The following is a 15126-nucleotide window of genomic DNA, read 5'->3' on the forward strand; positions in this document are numbered from 1 at the left end:
TACAAGCTCTTACGTAGGGAAGCTTTTATTTAGCTACACCCTGTATAAAATGTATATATAGTTTTTCCAAACGTTAAAAACAATATCACACGGTTAAACCTGAGTGGTGCGACGGGGCTGTACTGCTGTTTGCATGACTAGTAAGTAATACAACGTGCTTTGCAGCTACAGTGACTTATGACATGTGTGTTAAAACTTGAGACAATTATTACTTACTGTATATTCAATGATATATTACCTATATCTTCTTAAATTATGTTTAAAAACAGTATACTGATTGTTTGGTAATAACTACCAGTGATACTTTATTGATTTACATCCAAACGTGAAAAATGCGTCAGGGGATGTTGAAAGGGGGGAACTTACTACCACGAACCTAGCGCACGTGAAGCAGTGAGCGTGCCTGCACCATCCGGTGGCACGTAAATAAACCCTGGCCAACACAAGGTGTGACAATGTAGGGTTTACTACCACTAGCCAAAAGTAAGAGCTCCACTTCTCTATCGATTTTTGGTATGCCACGCTGCTACTGGGAGCGATCTGCAGCCGGTTATCCGCGCGAGAGCGCGAACAGCGCCGCTCGTGCGCGCCTTTTGCATCGAATTCGCTGCCTCTCTATTTAGAACAATTTCAACGCGTCTGTCAGATACGGCCTGGTAATCGGTCAATTGAGGCGTTGTGGCGCTATGCAGAAAGCCTTCGACATATGCACGGTTACGGGGCCGGAGAATAAATGCAAATGCCTTACGTATTGGCTAAACTTGCTGGGTTTGGCGCAGTTAGGTTTTCCTCTAGAAAAGCCGATTTCGAATTATTTACATTATTTTATTTAATAACGCTGCAAGTTATTCCGTACATTATAGGCGTCCATAGATGGACGCGACGAGGCTCTCTTCGAGGGATTTTCCCATGGGAATTGAATGAGACGCAAGTAACGGCGAATAGGCTTAAGTACTGCCCCGCGGTGGAGAGTTGACACGCTCCACTAACATATAACTTTAGTGTAGCGAAGATACTTGGCCGAGTTAAGGCCGCGTACGAGTCTAGGCTGGAATGGTAGACGTGCGGCTGTTTAATTATTCTAGCCATCTTGGCTTCCGCTGTCACGTTCATTGCGCTAAGCCCGGTTCATTGATAGTGTTTACAGTTCGGCAGTTGTTGCTCGGGCGGCTAATAACTTAGACTTTGGTACATTCGCACACTACGAATACTCTATATAACAATACAGTTACAATAATATACTAGTAATTAAGTACTACTACTAGTAGTATAGTACTACTAAAGTTACCAGCACTACTAGTACTATAGTATATGTACTCTACCTAGGACGGCAGGAGCTAAATAGTAATAGTATTACTAATTAGCTAGTACTAGTACTACTATACATAGTATACTACTAGCTCCAAGAAACCTCTTTGCTAGGGTAGAATACCCCCTATACTAGACACAGGCACCTTGAACGTTTCAGAATAAAATATAAATGCTAACTAAATACGAAATCTATTACTTACCAAAATTCTTAATGTTTCTAGTTAGCCAGCTCTTCTTCCGTCGAGAAGGTTGCGAAGGTGCAAAGGCAATACGACTAGGACCTCGCTCCACCACCTCGATTAGCCATCGATGGACTAAGCTAAGCCGAGAGGTGGGAGCGAGTCGCCAGTCTAATGGGCTTAGGCGCGGGCCAGGCGGCGCAGCTGCTTTGCGCAACTCCTGTACGAGCCCGCGCCATTGAACGTTGCAAAAAAACGTTCCAGCGTTTGGGCGCGCAACAATGAGGTCACGAAGAGCGCCGGTAGGTTTTTCCTGATTCTGACAGCCATTTCCATTACTGGGGCAAGGTTCGCGAATGTCAGAATTTCTACATCCCTTTCTGTGATTTCGCCGTGGACACCAGCTCGTTAGGAACACATTACTCGTTACAATGTTTTATAAACAAGTGAACACGTGTTCACGTTCCAAATGTCTGCCCTCTGTTGTCCCCCACTAAAATTGCCGGACTGTTCCGCTGCAGCTATGGATTCGTGCGCAGGCCTAATGCATTCGCGCACGGATCCAATAGCTGCCAGCGCTGCATAACTGTCGTAGGAATTTTCCCGCGGTCACGCGTGCGCCCTTGCCGGCGGAACTGCGCGCAAGATCGCGGCAGCCACTTCGGATAAACACCTCCTTTCGGCAACGCTTCTCTAGTATCGCCCTCTCATCTGGATTCAGGAAGCCTGTGCTTCCGCTGTGCGTCCGAACATCCACGGCGCGGTTTCTTGAATGCCAACTAAATTGATTGGCAGTGGGCGAACGCATTTGTTTACATGTATGTCACGTTTATCACGGATTAGTTTTCAATAAAATACCCCTGAAGTTAATCATGCGTGAAGCACGAATTTCTACAGGTAACAGTTTCTAGCAGTGTTATCGAAATTTACGGTGATTAAATAGCTTGTAAGAGAATCAGCGGGCCTGTTATATCAAGAAGCTGTTAGCGCCGGACAGAAACGTCGGCGGCGGGTCCGACGGGCCCGACGTGAATTTTCGAAGCACTGGTTCCCAAGTAGACCAATAAATTGTGGCCCTTAAAACATTTTTAATATTCGCGATGTTATCTTTAGGGCCCAATACGGCAATAGCCTTCCATAGACAAAACCTGTGAATTTTGCGCGCGTGCAAAATCAGGACAACCTTCTTCAACTAATTATGGCTCCGTGTTAACAACTAGAAAATCAAAGAAATACCTAAAGCCGTCGCTTTATTAACATCTTACCTACATTACAAAACACTTGTCATGCAGTATTCTCTGACACATCACAACATAAAAATCACGCAAACTTCGCTACAAACAAAACTGGCAATCTTGCATTGAACCGCACCGGACAGCGATGATTTCATTGGCCGGTGAGAAATGTCGTATCTTCTGGTATTTCTTTAAAGATGCGATTTTCATGATCATCATAAACAAGATAAATCATGAGTTCGCATTGCTCAATTTGGGGTGTAAATTTTAGTAAATGCGCGCGATATCAAAAAGTATATTATGGGGCTCACTGTTCTCACTTCACTGTGCATTTTGCACGACAAAATTCACAGGTTTTGTCTATTGAAGGCTATTGGGCCATAAAATAACATCAGAATATAAAAAATTTTAGGGCGCAATTTATTGGTCTAGTTAAGTTCCAAATCGGCAAACGCCAAATGCCTGTGCGAATACACACGTCAGCCGTCACCGGAGTTTAAACTATCATAACTACTTTGTCACTGTTTGTCCATCTTAAGTAATCACCTGCATGTTGTCTTTCCAACACCTCCTTTCCCACCGACAAATATCCATTTTAACGATTTCTGTTCAATAACATTTTTCAAACTTTGCTCCAATGGTTCCAGATCATCAAAATCGTAATCATTTTCTGCCATGATGAGTTTATGACAATAGACCATCCGTTATTGTAGTATGTCGTGCCTCCGTTGCAAAATATTGGCGTTGGGGGCACCCGGCAGTTAAAAAAAAAAAACCCTAACCCTAACCCTAACCTAAACCCTAACCCTAACCCTAAAAAAAAAAAAAAAATTAAATTAAAGTGCCTAGTAGTCATATCATATCGCATCTAACTACCGGTTGCGCGTTGGGGCATGTCAAGCTAGACTGGTCCCAAGTTTCTTCACCCTAGTAACTAACAATGTAAAGACTGCGTAAAGCGTCAGTGTGACCATCTACCCTCCAGCAAGAAGAAGTCATGAAATTAGATGAGAATCGTCGTGTATTCGCTCGGTTAAAATGTTTAAAGGAGTGTATAGAATGTTTTAGCACTAACTCAGATTTACCCGAACATTTCTGCTATGTACCAAAAGAGTTATTATATAGGTTAAAGCCAGGAGTTCAATTTACTGGAAAGTTCTTGTTACATTCCCAACCGTGCAAGTCCAGTCCGAGAGCATGTGATCAGCTTCCCTTACCATGTACACCTCATTGGACATTTTATGCATCAGGGGAGGAATACTGTAACAACGAAGGACAGTGGATTAAGTTGCTAAAAGTAATAGTTACGAGTTCAACTATAGACATATGAGAACTTGAGGATAATCTAATGTTAGAACTATGTAGTCTAAAGCGGTTGAAATTGAAAATATTATATTGTTAAAGCTGCGTCACAGGCACTTGAAGCGTTTCAATAAAATATAATGCTAACTAAATACGAAATCTATTTACTACCAAATTCTTAATGTTTCTATACTCTCTTTTACCTATTATTGTTATTGCCGACAGTTTCCTGCAAATTCGTCAAATCCTACGTTCCAACCATTGCTTTAGCGCCGGCGCGACTTGTTGCAGCTTACCTTATATATATAGCAGGTAGGAAAGCGCGATCGCAAAATTCATTGACATGAGTGAGGCGGCCACCTCACTCAAATCTCACCCGCCACGCAGAAATTTATCAAAAACCGCCTTGCTGCGAAAAATCACTGTTTTCCATCATAAACTACACTTTATTGACAGCGTTCCAAATTAGTGCCGACCCGGAGGACCGAAGCTGTTGTACCCAAACTTGGAATCTGCACAATCTCGAGATTGTGGCAGCGATTGTGCTGCCCAAACTCCGGATTCCCTAGTTTGGCTGACCATCTCAGATTGGGCAAACTGAAAACAGTTGGTGATCAACAACCGCTCATAGCGAGTGTGTGGTGTGCGTGTCAAACTAGGAAGAGATTTATCTCATATTAAATCTTATCCAATATTTATTTAATCATTTTAATATTTATACAAAGGTGCCAACACATTGAGGAAAGAAGGTATACGACTTATAGTTATGATTATAACATTTGAAATCCTAATATATACATATGTTTGCCCAATCTCAAAAGATTGGTTGCCCAAACTGCGGATGCGCTGAAATTCCAAGTTTGTGCAAGATTCCAAGTTGGGCACACAAGCCACCAAGTTTTTGCTTCGGCACCATCTATGCGAAACTGGCTGGTGCCTCAGACCGGCAACTTTTCCCCTCATATTACGCTGAAATACTACGGTTATCGCAACAGCAGTTTAGACAGACTTGTAAACGGGAGCAATAAAACGTAAACAGCATTCTAAATACGCTATGTTCCTGAACGTAGACGGGATATCCAAAACATCTAGAGCCGAGAGCATGAACTCCCTCAACGCATGATTCGCCACACAAACAAAACCTCGTGACAGTCTAAGAAATCGATTGCAGCCTGTAGCGTAGCCCAGTGTTTTTATGACCGCATAACAATAAGTTCATATGTCACAGGGGTTATCGTGGAGAGTGAGGGCACAACCAGTGACACCTGACACAGTGCTCAATTTTAAGATTTTTTTTTGGGTTGTCAAGGACAACCAAGAGAGTAGCATATGGTTGTCCCTCAAGAGTTTTGGTTGTCCGGATATTATTTAAACATGTGCTGCATGCGCTCTGCTCACGTGATCGCTCAGTGCTGTAAAGCAAAATGCCTAATCATGTACATTTTGTACGTATTGCAGTGACAGCAACATGGCCATTCGCATTGTTTCACTCATTATATGAGAGAATAAAATATTGTAATGTGGTAAATGATTGCTGGGTCAATGACGTATAATAATAGTAATTAAAAGTTGCATGAAATTTATTTCATAACATTTACATTAAGTTAACTATAACACTACTAACATTACTAACATTACTAACACTGTGTCAAGTCACAGATGAGTGACTTAAAAATTAAAAATTGAAAATTAAAAATTAAAAATTGAAAAATTAACACGAAACATTGTGTTGTTAAAGTGTGTACCGCGCGAGAATTTTCTAGTGTTTTCCCACTTTCATGATCTACCTACGTTATTGCTTGAGTAACAGCAATTGTCTAGAGTAACGATAAAATGTCTTGGAACTTTCGTATTCACCAAATTCCAATGAAATCATGCACGATTAACAATTTTGTGTTCTGTTTCTGTTTACCGTTGCCATCTCTCGAATTTTCCTCGTGGTAGCGCGAGAACATCTATCACGGTGCAGCATCATACCAGCACCGTAGAAATCAGGTCAGAGTGTAAACACAGGCCGCTCATACTAGCGTAAACAGCAGTGTAGTACTAATGCCACGTAAAGTCTGTTATTAGAGAAGCTTGTGGATTGCCTGTCAGATAGTATAACAAGGGGGAATGACAATGACAGAAAGTGCTCTGAATTATTGACATAAAAACCCAATAATATTTTATTAAACAGAATGCACGCCCTTTTTGTTTTAATTATGTTCGCTTTTTTGAGACGCCATTTGTAATTTTTGAGAGTCACTACTCGGAAATTTATTGCTGGTATAATGTGGTCAAATAAATTTTTAGCTCATGCTGACGAAGTCAGATGCAGCTTGTAGAATCGCACGATTGTCCGTCCCGTCCCGGTTCGTGCGTCCGCCGTCCGTCAACAGTTGGGCACAAATCTTAACCGCTCGACACGTACGGATCCGATATTCGGGACGTCCTGAGGATCGTCAAACGAGTTGGGATGTCTAAGCTGGGGGTCAATAGGTGTAAAAGAAGGGGGAACATTCCCTCCTTAACTTAAGGTATAGGAGGAAATGCAGAATTGGCGGCACAAATCCAAACGGCTCGACCTAGGCTCGTGGTATCGGTGTATAGCATCATGGTAGGAAAAGCCATCACTGTGCCGAAATTGGAGGTCACAGGTCAAAGGTCAATGGGGCACAGGGCAGATTTTAGACATTTTCTGAGGACATGGTCTGACGGAGCGATGTGAAAACTTTTTTGTTTCAGCGCGTGACCTAGTCATTTTTAATTTTTTATGGCTTTATTGAAAGGACCATGAAATCTACTTTCTCTGACTGCGAAGAGTAAGTGTCGATAACCTTTTGACCCTCAGAGGAGGGTTAAACATGGATTTTGTTTACTGTCTGTTAGAAAGGAATTTGACTGCCGGGTTGCTAGTAGAATCTATACATGTCTGGATGTATGAGGCTACAATGTCACAGTGAAATTTTCAAAAAAGCTAAATTTGGTGATTAAGAAGGTTTATGCTCCTTAAATCGTATAATTTCTTATGTCATTCTGTACTGTCAGTATGTTACATGTAACAGTATGCACACTGGCAGTGGCCACTGCCAGTGCATATGTGGTGGTGGTACTGTGTAGTTTTTTGCCTGCGTTAATTGGTTACAGGTGGCAGCTCTCTATTGCAGCCGTGTAGGCTTGCGTAGGTATATGGATGAGTGCTTACCTATTCTGTCTTGCAATAGTTGTTTGCTACTACGTACGATGGGAGCTTCCATCTAAAATCTGAAGACACTTAAACGTACGCGCCATCTCGTGGCAACTTTCATAACGATCCAACGAACATTCCTTTGAGAAGGTTCTGCTGATACCATCCTGTGCATTCCACTGTTTCGGCGTGTATGTGAACACATTTGGGACTAACAGGGTTTACTAGAATCCCACACTCCACCAAGAGTCACCGCAGTAGACGTTAGATGAGCGCTGTCGCTCCGCGGCACTTGTTCTATGCTATAACTGCATAAAATCTTCGGTGTTTTGAATGTTGGTATAATCAGTGATATTTCCACTGTCAGGTGAGACTATATTCTGCTATATTTCGTTTTTCTGAGCCAAAAAACTCGCGGTACACACTTTAAACACCTGATGTTATACTTTGTATCAAGCAAGCCAGACAATGCGTCTAGACATGTACGTTTGCAGCGTATTGTGCAACTCTGGCCGTATGTAAAATGAACGTGCGCATTAAGGCCGGCGCACACCAGCCGATTTTTCACGCGATTGATCGGCCCGATAAAAATCAGCCGATATCGGGTAGGTGTGCGCGTTCATTTGTAGACGATTTTACTTACAAATATTTTTATCGGGTGATCGTTCCAAATCAAACATGTTTGATTTTGAACCGATTATTTTGAAGCGATTTTTGGAACCGCCAATAGCTGAACGTGCCCGTGTCACATGACATTCAAAATTGCGCCTACCATCGACAAAATAACCAATTTTATCGTAGGTGTGCGGGTGTTTATCGGAAGGCGTCGCGCTGAGCCGATTTTACAAACGATGAAGAGATTTTTTAATCGGACCGATTTCTGGGTAGGTGTGCGCTCGCCTTTATGAATATAAATTTTTTATAGAGGTTGGACACCGGACAACCACGGAAGCAATTTGTAGTTGCCCGAGAGAAAATCCAGTCGTCACGGACGACTGGACGACTGTTAAAATTGAGCCCTGCTGACACACACGTAATCAAAGCTGTTAACTGAATTCGGCACTGAAGTCGACAATTTTTATTCAGTTGGATATCTAGAAGCAATCTAAACTGTATATAGTTCAAGATTCTAGGCACTTGTAACTTTGCGGATATGCGGCAGCATATTTTTAACCTGCACAAGGGTAAGGGTGATGCTCTAGACAGGGGTAATTATCGTGGTTTAAAGCTGACTGAACAGGCCTTGAAGGTGCTGGAGAGAGTGGTGGACAATTCTATCCGGCAACTGATATCGATTGATGAATCTCAGTTTGGCTTTATGCCGGGCAGGGGAACTTCAGATGGTATCTTTGTTGTCCGTCAACTGCAGGAGAAATACCTGGCCGCCAACAAGAAGCTTTACTTAGCCTTTGTGGACCTGGAAAAAGCGTTCGACAGAGTCCCGAGACAAGTGCTGTGGTGGGCGATGAGGAAGCTTGGGACAGACGAGTGGATCGTGAGGTTGGTGCAGGGCATGTACACCAACACTCGTAGTCGTGTGCGTGTCGGTGGTGGTTTCTCGGAGGAGTTTGAGGTAAAGGTGGGAGTCCATCAAGGGTCGGTGCTGAGCCCCCTCCTGTTCATCATGGTACTGGAGGCCCTTTCGCGGGAGTTCCGTGCTGGCGTCCCCTGGGAAGATCTCTACGCTGATGACTTGGTGATTATAGCAGATTCCTTGGAAGAATGCATGGCAAGGCTGGAAGTGTGGAAGGCTGGCATGGAGGAGAAGGGCCTCAGAGTGAATATGGGCAAGACGAAGATCATGATTTGTGGTGCTGAACTTGACCTCTTGGAAGACTCCGGGAAGTACCCCTGCGTTGTGTGCAGGAAGGGTGTTGGGAGTAATTCCGTCCGCTGTCGCGGTTGTGCACACTGGGTACATAAGAAGTGTAGTGGCATAAAAGGCCGACTCAATGACGACCCGGATTTCCGTTGCAAGCGGTGCATGGGCGATGCCCGCCCATTTGATGGCAGACCACTGTTAGAGGTGCAGATTGGGCAGGACAAACTGGAGGTGGTACCCTCCTTCTGCTACCTTGGTGATACTCTCTCGGCGGGTGGTTGCTGTGATTTAGCCACTATCATTAGAGCAAAGACCGCCTAGGGGAAGTTTCGGAAGCTGCTTCCTGTCCTGACATCTCGACATCTGTCCCTCAGGACTCGTGGTCATGTGTATGGCACCTGTGTCCGTAGCGCCATGCTGCACGGGAGCGAGACATGGGCAGTGAAATCTGTTGACTTGCAACGCCTCCGGCGAAATGACAGGGCAATGATCAGATGGATCTGCAATGTCACAATCGAGGATTTGGCCCCTTCAAACGAGCTGCTGGGCAGACTGGGTATCTTGGACCTTGATGTCTTATTACGTGAGAGAAGACTCCGCTGGTATGGCCATGTTCAGCGCTCCACAGGTGCCATCAAGACAGTGGGTAAAGTTCGAATTGTTGGTGTAAGGAGACGTGGGAGGCCGAAGATGTCTTGGAAGGAGGTTGTGAAGAAGGATAGGGAACAGTGGAATCTCTCCGCTGTAGACCCCTTGGATCGTGTCACATGGAGAACAAGCGTGAGAGCTGCCAAAACTGGACCGAGCCAGATTCCTGGAGTGGGTTTCCACTGATGTGGATTTAAACCCTTGAGTCCAGTATAAAATAAAGAAACCGAAAACAACACAACAACAACAACATTTATCTATGCATGGGGGCACCCAGGACTGGGGAGGAGTAAAACGAAAGTAAAACCTTTCCCAGAAGCTTGTTTGTTCCTTTTGACAACTTGAAAAAATGATTCAAGAGTCTCATATAATGTGTTTAGAATAGCTTAGAATGCACCAAATTGCACCTTTTATTTTATTTTTGGGGGAGCATTTCCCCGCACCCCCCTAGAAGGTGATCGCATTGCTCGCTTCTCAGATTGCGCAACCACCAAACAATATTTTACCGCCTCGCTGACCATTTTGCCCAGGGGAAACACTGCAATATGCATATGTATGCTCATATTTATATGAATACTCTATATAGTATATGCAGACTATACATGTGCTCGCGATAATACCCAAACTGTTTTCACTCTTGTGTTGCAAGTATTCAACCAGTGGTGCTGAGACCGATGTCTACTCACTCCCTGATGACGCGTGGCTGCTGCTGGTTGGTTGTCGTACTGGCACGAGTGGCTCGGCTGAGGAACCTCTACTCCACGTCTATAAACCTACTCCTAAGACGTCTATAGTCTATAGATGCCGACCAACACCAGTCATCAACAAGTAGGTTGCTACAGCTGTGTTCAAAGTTATCATACATATATCAAGCTATTATAGAACTGTTGTGGATATATCACTTTAATGATACCTATATATGTGTGTGTGCGTGTGTGTGTATTGATCTTGATCTCCTATCTCCTATGCTTCAGCCACTTTTCCAAAGGTCTAAGCTTGTTTTTTATCCATCCATCCACTATTGCATAGTCATTTTAAGCTCGCTATAATAGTGGCACCTAGGACAGCAACAATAACTCGTAGCTTGTTTTTATGTCATGATTTAATTGTGCTTCAACATGCTATTTTACAAGCGGTTGACTATGTTAATTGGCACGCTCGCAGGTGGGAGGACGTGGTCACGCACCACTACTCGCTGAAGCGCGGTAGGTGCGACAATGCAGTGGTGGCGCCATCGTGTGTCGAAGCGGTGAAGCGACTGCGGCACACGCCGGCGTCGTGGGGCGTCGACTACGATGAGGAGCTGGTGAAGTTTCTCTGCGAGCACAGCAACAGCGACAACGAGTACCTCGGCAGCGTGAGGAACTATGTCGACGCCATCGAAGTCTCCTCTTACTGCGTACGTGTGCTGTCGGCCTCGACGAAAGTCTTCACCGAATCTCTAGAGGATATAGAGTAGCTATATATAATATATATATATATATATATATATTGAGTGGCGCTATCGGTTGTTGGCAGTAACGGGGCAAATATATTCGAACGAGAATAGATTTTGCTGCGAAGGGCAGAGGGGCTCTTTGATGGTGGTTGTGTAATATGTAGATTAATGACATGGATTTACAGTGGGAATACATATATAGGTGCATATGTGCTGGTTATGGAAATGACGTTGTAATTAATTAGATATCCTGACAGATTACAGGTGACAATGGGAAGACAATTTTTACACACAAATAATAGAACATTAATTCCTCTAATTAATCTGTTATGCAGCTGCTATTCATCTTATTGTTCTTTATTTTATAATTATTATTCTTTTAATCACCATTTATAAATTTATTGTAGGCCTCATTTGCTATCTTCCTTTGCTGTAGGATTTAGATCCAGTGAAGGGATTAACGGATGGAGACCCGGAAACATGCTGGGAGAGTGACGGTAGTCAGGGTGAACACTGGATTCGTCTCACAATAAAGAAGGGCATAATTATCAAGTACGTAGGTCACCTGATCCCCAGTGTTAAGTTGGAGAATTGTAATCAATAAAATATATGAAAAAAGGATAAAGTATTTTGAGAAGTAGAGAATTAAGGCACAGGCAAGCAGCTAGATAGGGATTGGAATAATTCTTCATTACGCATCTTTCATATAGTTGTGTTAAGAATTTAATACTACAAAAAATGTACAGCTCCTTTTTGTTACTCGAGTAATAATAATGGTCAAAATGTATACTAAACTTACAGAAAATTGTTCATCGCTGTGGATGCAGCAGACGACAACTACATGCCTTATCAGGTGGTCGTTATGGGTGGAGAGCTAGGAAACACAAAGAAACTCAATGACGTTCATGTTGATTTGTAAGTATGATTATTATCGAATAATGTTTCCGAGTTCTTGTTTGCCATTATGAATTGGTTTGCAGATTTTTAAATGCCCTGAAATCTGCAGCTAGATAAATTGTAGCTCTTCACAATGGAATTTTATAATCCAGACGTTGCAATTAGTTCAGCAATAATTATAACAGAAGCACGTTTTTATGTGCTGTGGTTATCACCTTAAAGGTATCGTGTGATATAGTTGTACATTACATTATACACTGTGTGTTTAATAACCCTGCAAAAAAGCTTGCCTGGACACATAAGCTTTAGGGTTATCAAAGTTCCCTGTAGTGATTATTTGATATTGTTTAAACATTTTCTTTACACTTCATTTTAAAAATATAATGAAGCTTGCATAAGCTTAAAGTTCTAATTTGTTTTGCAAGGTCATTCACTGGTGATGTCTGCATCTTGGAGAACATGTCTGACTACTACAGCATAGTTGAAATTAAAATCAAAGAATGCAAAGGTTGGTATAAATACACACTTAAGTTACATTTGCAGGAAACCATAAGTAGAAGTAATTATATGATTATAGCATTACGGTTGCTTTCATTGTCAGTAAATTCCGTGATCAAGCGAATAATGGTAAGTACGGCTATAAATAATAACTGTAATAAGCTAATTAATTGCTTTTATTAATTGCTTTAAAAGCTAATTATTTGCTCAAAGTGTAACTTTGAGTCTTGTCTGTACGAGTGAATGGGGAACATAGAAAACAGAGAACAGTGTGAAATATAGAGATAAGTAAACATTAAATTCGTTAGAAATCTTAGCTGTTACACATTTGTTTCTCACAGATAGTGGCATAGATACTAGAATTCATGGCATCAAAATCAAGTCATCTCCTGAACATGACATAGGACAAAGCTACGACCTATTCTGCAGGGACAACCTCAAACGTTATCCCAAACTAGAGAATGCCGACACAGAAATGTTATACAGGAGAGCACTGGCTCTGCAACGGTATTGCTATACATTGCACTCTTACCTGAATTCTGTATTCACTGTATTCAAAATACACGAGTACTTCTCTCCAGATTTAACGCCGTGTGTTATCTCGTGATCTCTGGGACTGATTGACATTGCTATGTAATGTAGTATGTGTATTAGAAGTGCCAGTGATTTACCTAGTTAGAGAAGCAGAGTGCTGTACGTTAGCTTGACGTGTTCCAGTCGTTTTATGACTAGTGCGTTTGTGAAAAGCCACAGCGTTTTTCAAATCGCCTTTTTGCCTCTCAATTGGCTCTATATTGTACAGACTCGATCTCAATATGGAAATTAATGGTGATCTCTACTTTTCATACAACTTGTGCCAGGTTTATCACATTGATGGACAGTGTGCTTCATTACATCGTACCCCAGTGGCAGTATTCAGTTGGAACGTTTAAGTTTACAGAGGTAAATATTGACCTTTGATGTTATAATTAATGGGTTTTAATATTAATATTAATGAACAAACCCCACTAAAATAATTGCAAACGATGCATTCTCTCATTCTCTTATCAATCAGTTGTGCTTCACTCTCATCCCCTATATATAGATATATGGCTGCATGGTCATAACATATATTGTTAATTTATGATTGCAGAAATGGCTCCATTTGGACTTGGAATATACTGCAAACAAAAAGAAATTCATACGCCTGTCATGATCATTTATCTTGTCTAGTATAAATGCCATTTACAGGGGTAGAAATTAACTTTTGAACATGGGAGTCCAACGGACTCCCTACCTTCAAAAAGAGGGAGTTCGCAGCAAAATGAGGGAGTCCGCAGTCTGAGGTTCAAAATTAAAGATATTAAAACAATAACTTATGTGCTTATTAGCTCACCTTGACATCGTCAAGCTGAGCTATTGCCATGGGTCGTCGTCCGTCGTACGTCCGTCCGTCCGTCCGTCCGTCCGTCGGCGTAGTCGTCTGTGCCGTACCGTCCTGTCCGTCAACCATTTCGGCACGTCAAACAGATGAACTCAGGAACTGTTTGACTCCACATAGATTTGCAAATTGGGTATAGTTGTTTACTGCTATGCTCCATATTAAACGTCCTACTATGAAGCACGCACAATCGACGTACTTTCGAGCCACGGCGAATTTTTTGGAAAAAGATGAAGGAATTTGCCATTAGTCAGTTCAGGTTCAACGGATTTGCTTCCATTTTGGTATGTGAATTGAATAAACGGGCTAGGGGGATTTTGATATTTAAAAAAAATATTATTAAATTAGGTAGGGTTTGCAATTATATAGCATATTTATAGCAACGACAAAAGTCTGTGGTGTCACATTTGTCTGGTGTTTTAACAAGATTTCATTGACAATTATCTTTAATGCAAAATGGTAATTTCCCTCTCCACCCTGCGCCGATACAAACGTCATATATTAGAGTAAAGTTTTTACAAAACAGTCGGGAACGCAGTCAATAACCTATACCGCAGGCTACAAAGCGGTATAGTCCGCCATCTACCTTCACAAATTGTTGATTCATTTTGTTATAAATATATTATTCGTCGATATACATGATGGCAACCGCAGTGCTACAGCCTAGAAATAACTCACATACGAAGTAAATCGCTCCATGCAATGCCAATTAACTTTGACAAAGTTTGTTATGGCAGGGAAACACCATTGTGCGACGTGGTACATAGCAGCTTACTGGAATAAGCGTATCCTCATCATTTACATGTTACGCAGGAATAGATAATAGGAAAGTGTGACCAGTTCAATAAACCAAAGGAAATTCGTCATTACTAGCCTTATAATACCAGGGTTCTCCCTACCGTTGCGCCAAACTGGTGCGCGCAGCGCGCTCCCGTTGTGGAAAACTCCCACCCGTTCAATCCTTTGCGCCCGCGTTTAAGATTCCACCACAATAAAAGTTTGCCATGCGCGGAATGCGATCGTCAGAATTCTCTCTTCGATCCAGGAACAACCGCGCGTTATATTTACGCACGAGCAGAGAGCAGTTCTAACTCTGTCCCACATCCCAACAATAATTGTCACCGACTCCGGCTATCTATATATACAAGAACCGACCAAATACCGTCTGTGGTGTGGTCGACGGATTTCTACGCCTTAATTAGTGTAC

The 15126-nt window shown here is 42.3% G+C and overlaps 1 protein-coding gene across 1 annotated transcript in view; it reads left to right on the forward strand.

The window, feature by feature from the left end:
* Positions 1–3709: 3709 nt before the first annotated feature.
* LOC106819147 (E3 ubiquitin-protein ligase HECTD3-like) overlaps positions 3710–15126 on the forward strand; it is a gene marked incomplete at its 3' end in the record, with an annotated part of 16024 nt that continues 4607 nt past the window's right edge. Inside the window, exons 1-8 of the mRNA XM_014823803.1 lie at positions 3710–4022; positions 10316–10494; positions 10831–11065; positions 11541–11656; positions 11906–12019; positions 12427–12509; positions 12841–13006; positions 13360–13441. Of these exons, the coding sequence (XP_014679289.1) occupies positions 3723–4022; positions 10316–10494; positions 10831–11065; positions 11541–11656; positions 11906–12019; positions 12427–12509; positions 12841–13006; positions 13360–13441 (1275 nt within the window). The remainder of the gene's footprint in view (positions 4023–10315; positions 10495–10830; positions 11066–11540; positions 11657–11905; positions 12020–12426; positions 12510–12840; positions 13007–13359; positions 13442–15126) is intronic.

This window comes from Priapulus caudatus, unplaced genomic scaffold (genome assembly GCF_000485595.1).
Source record: "Priapulus caudatus unplaced genomic scaffold, Priapulus_caudatus-5.0.1 Scaffold2894, whole genome shotgun sequence".
NCBI classification, from domain to species: Eukaryota; Metazoa; Priapulida; class Priapulimorpha; order Priapulimorphida; family Priapulidae; genus Priapulus; species Priapulus caudatus.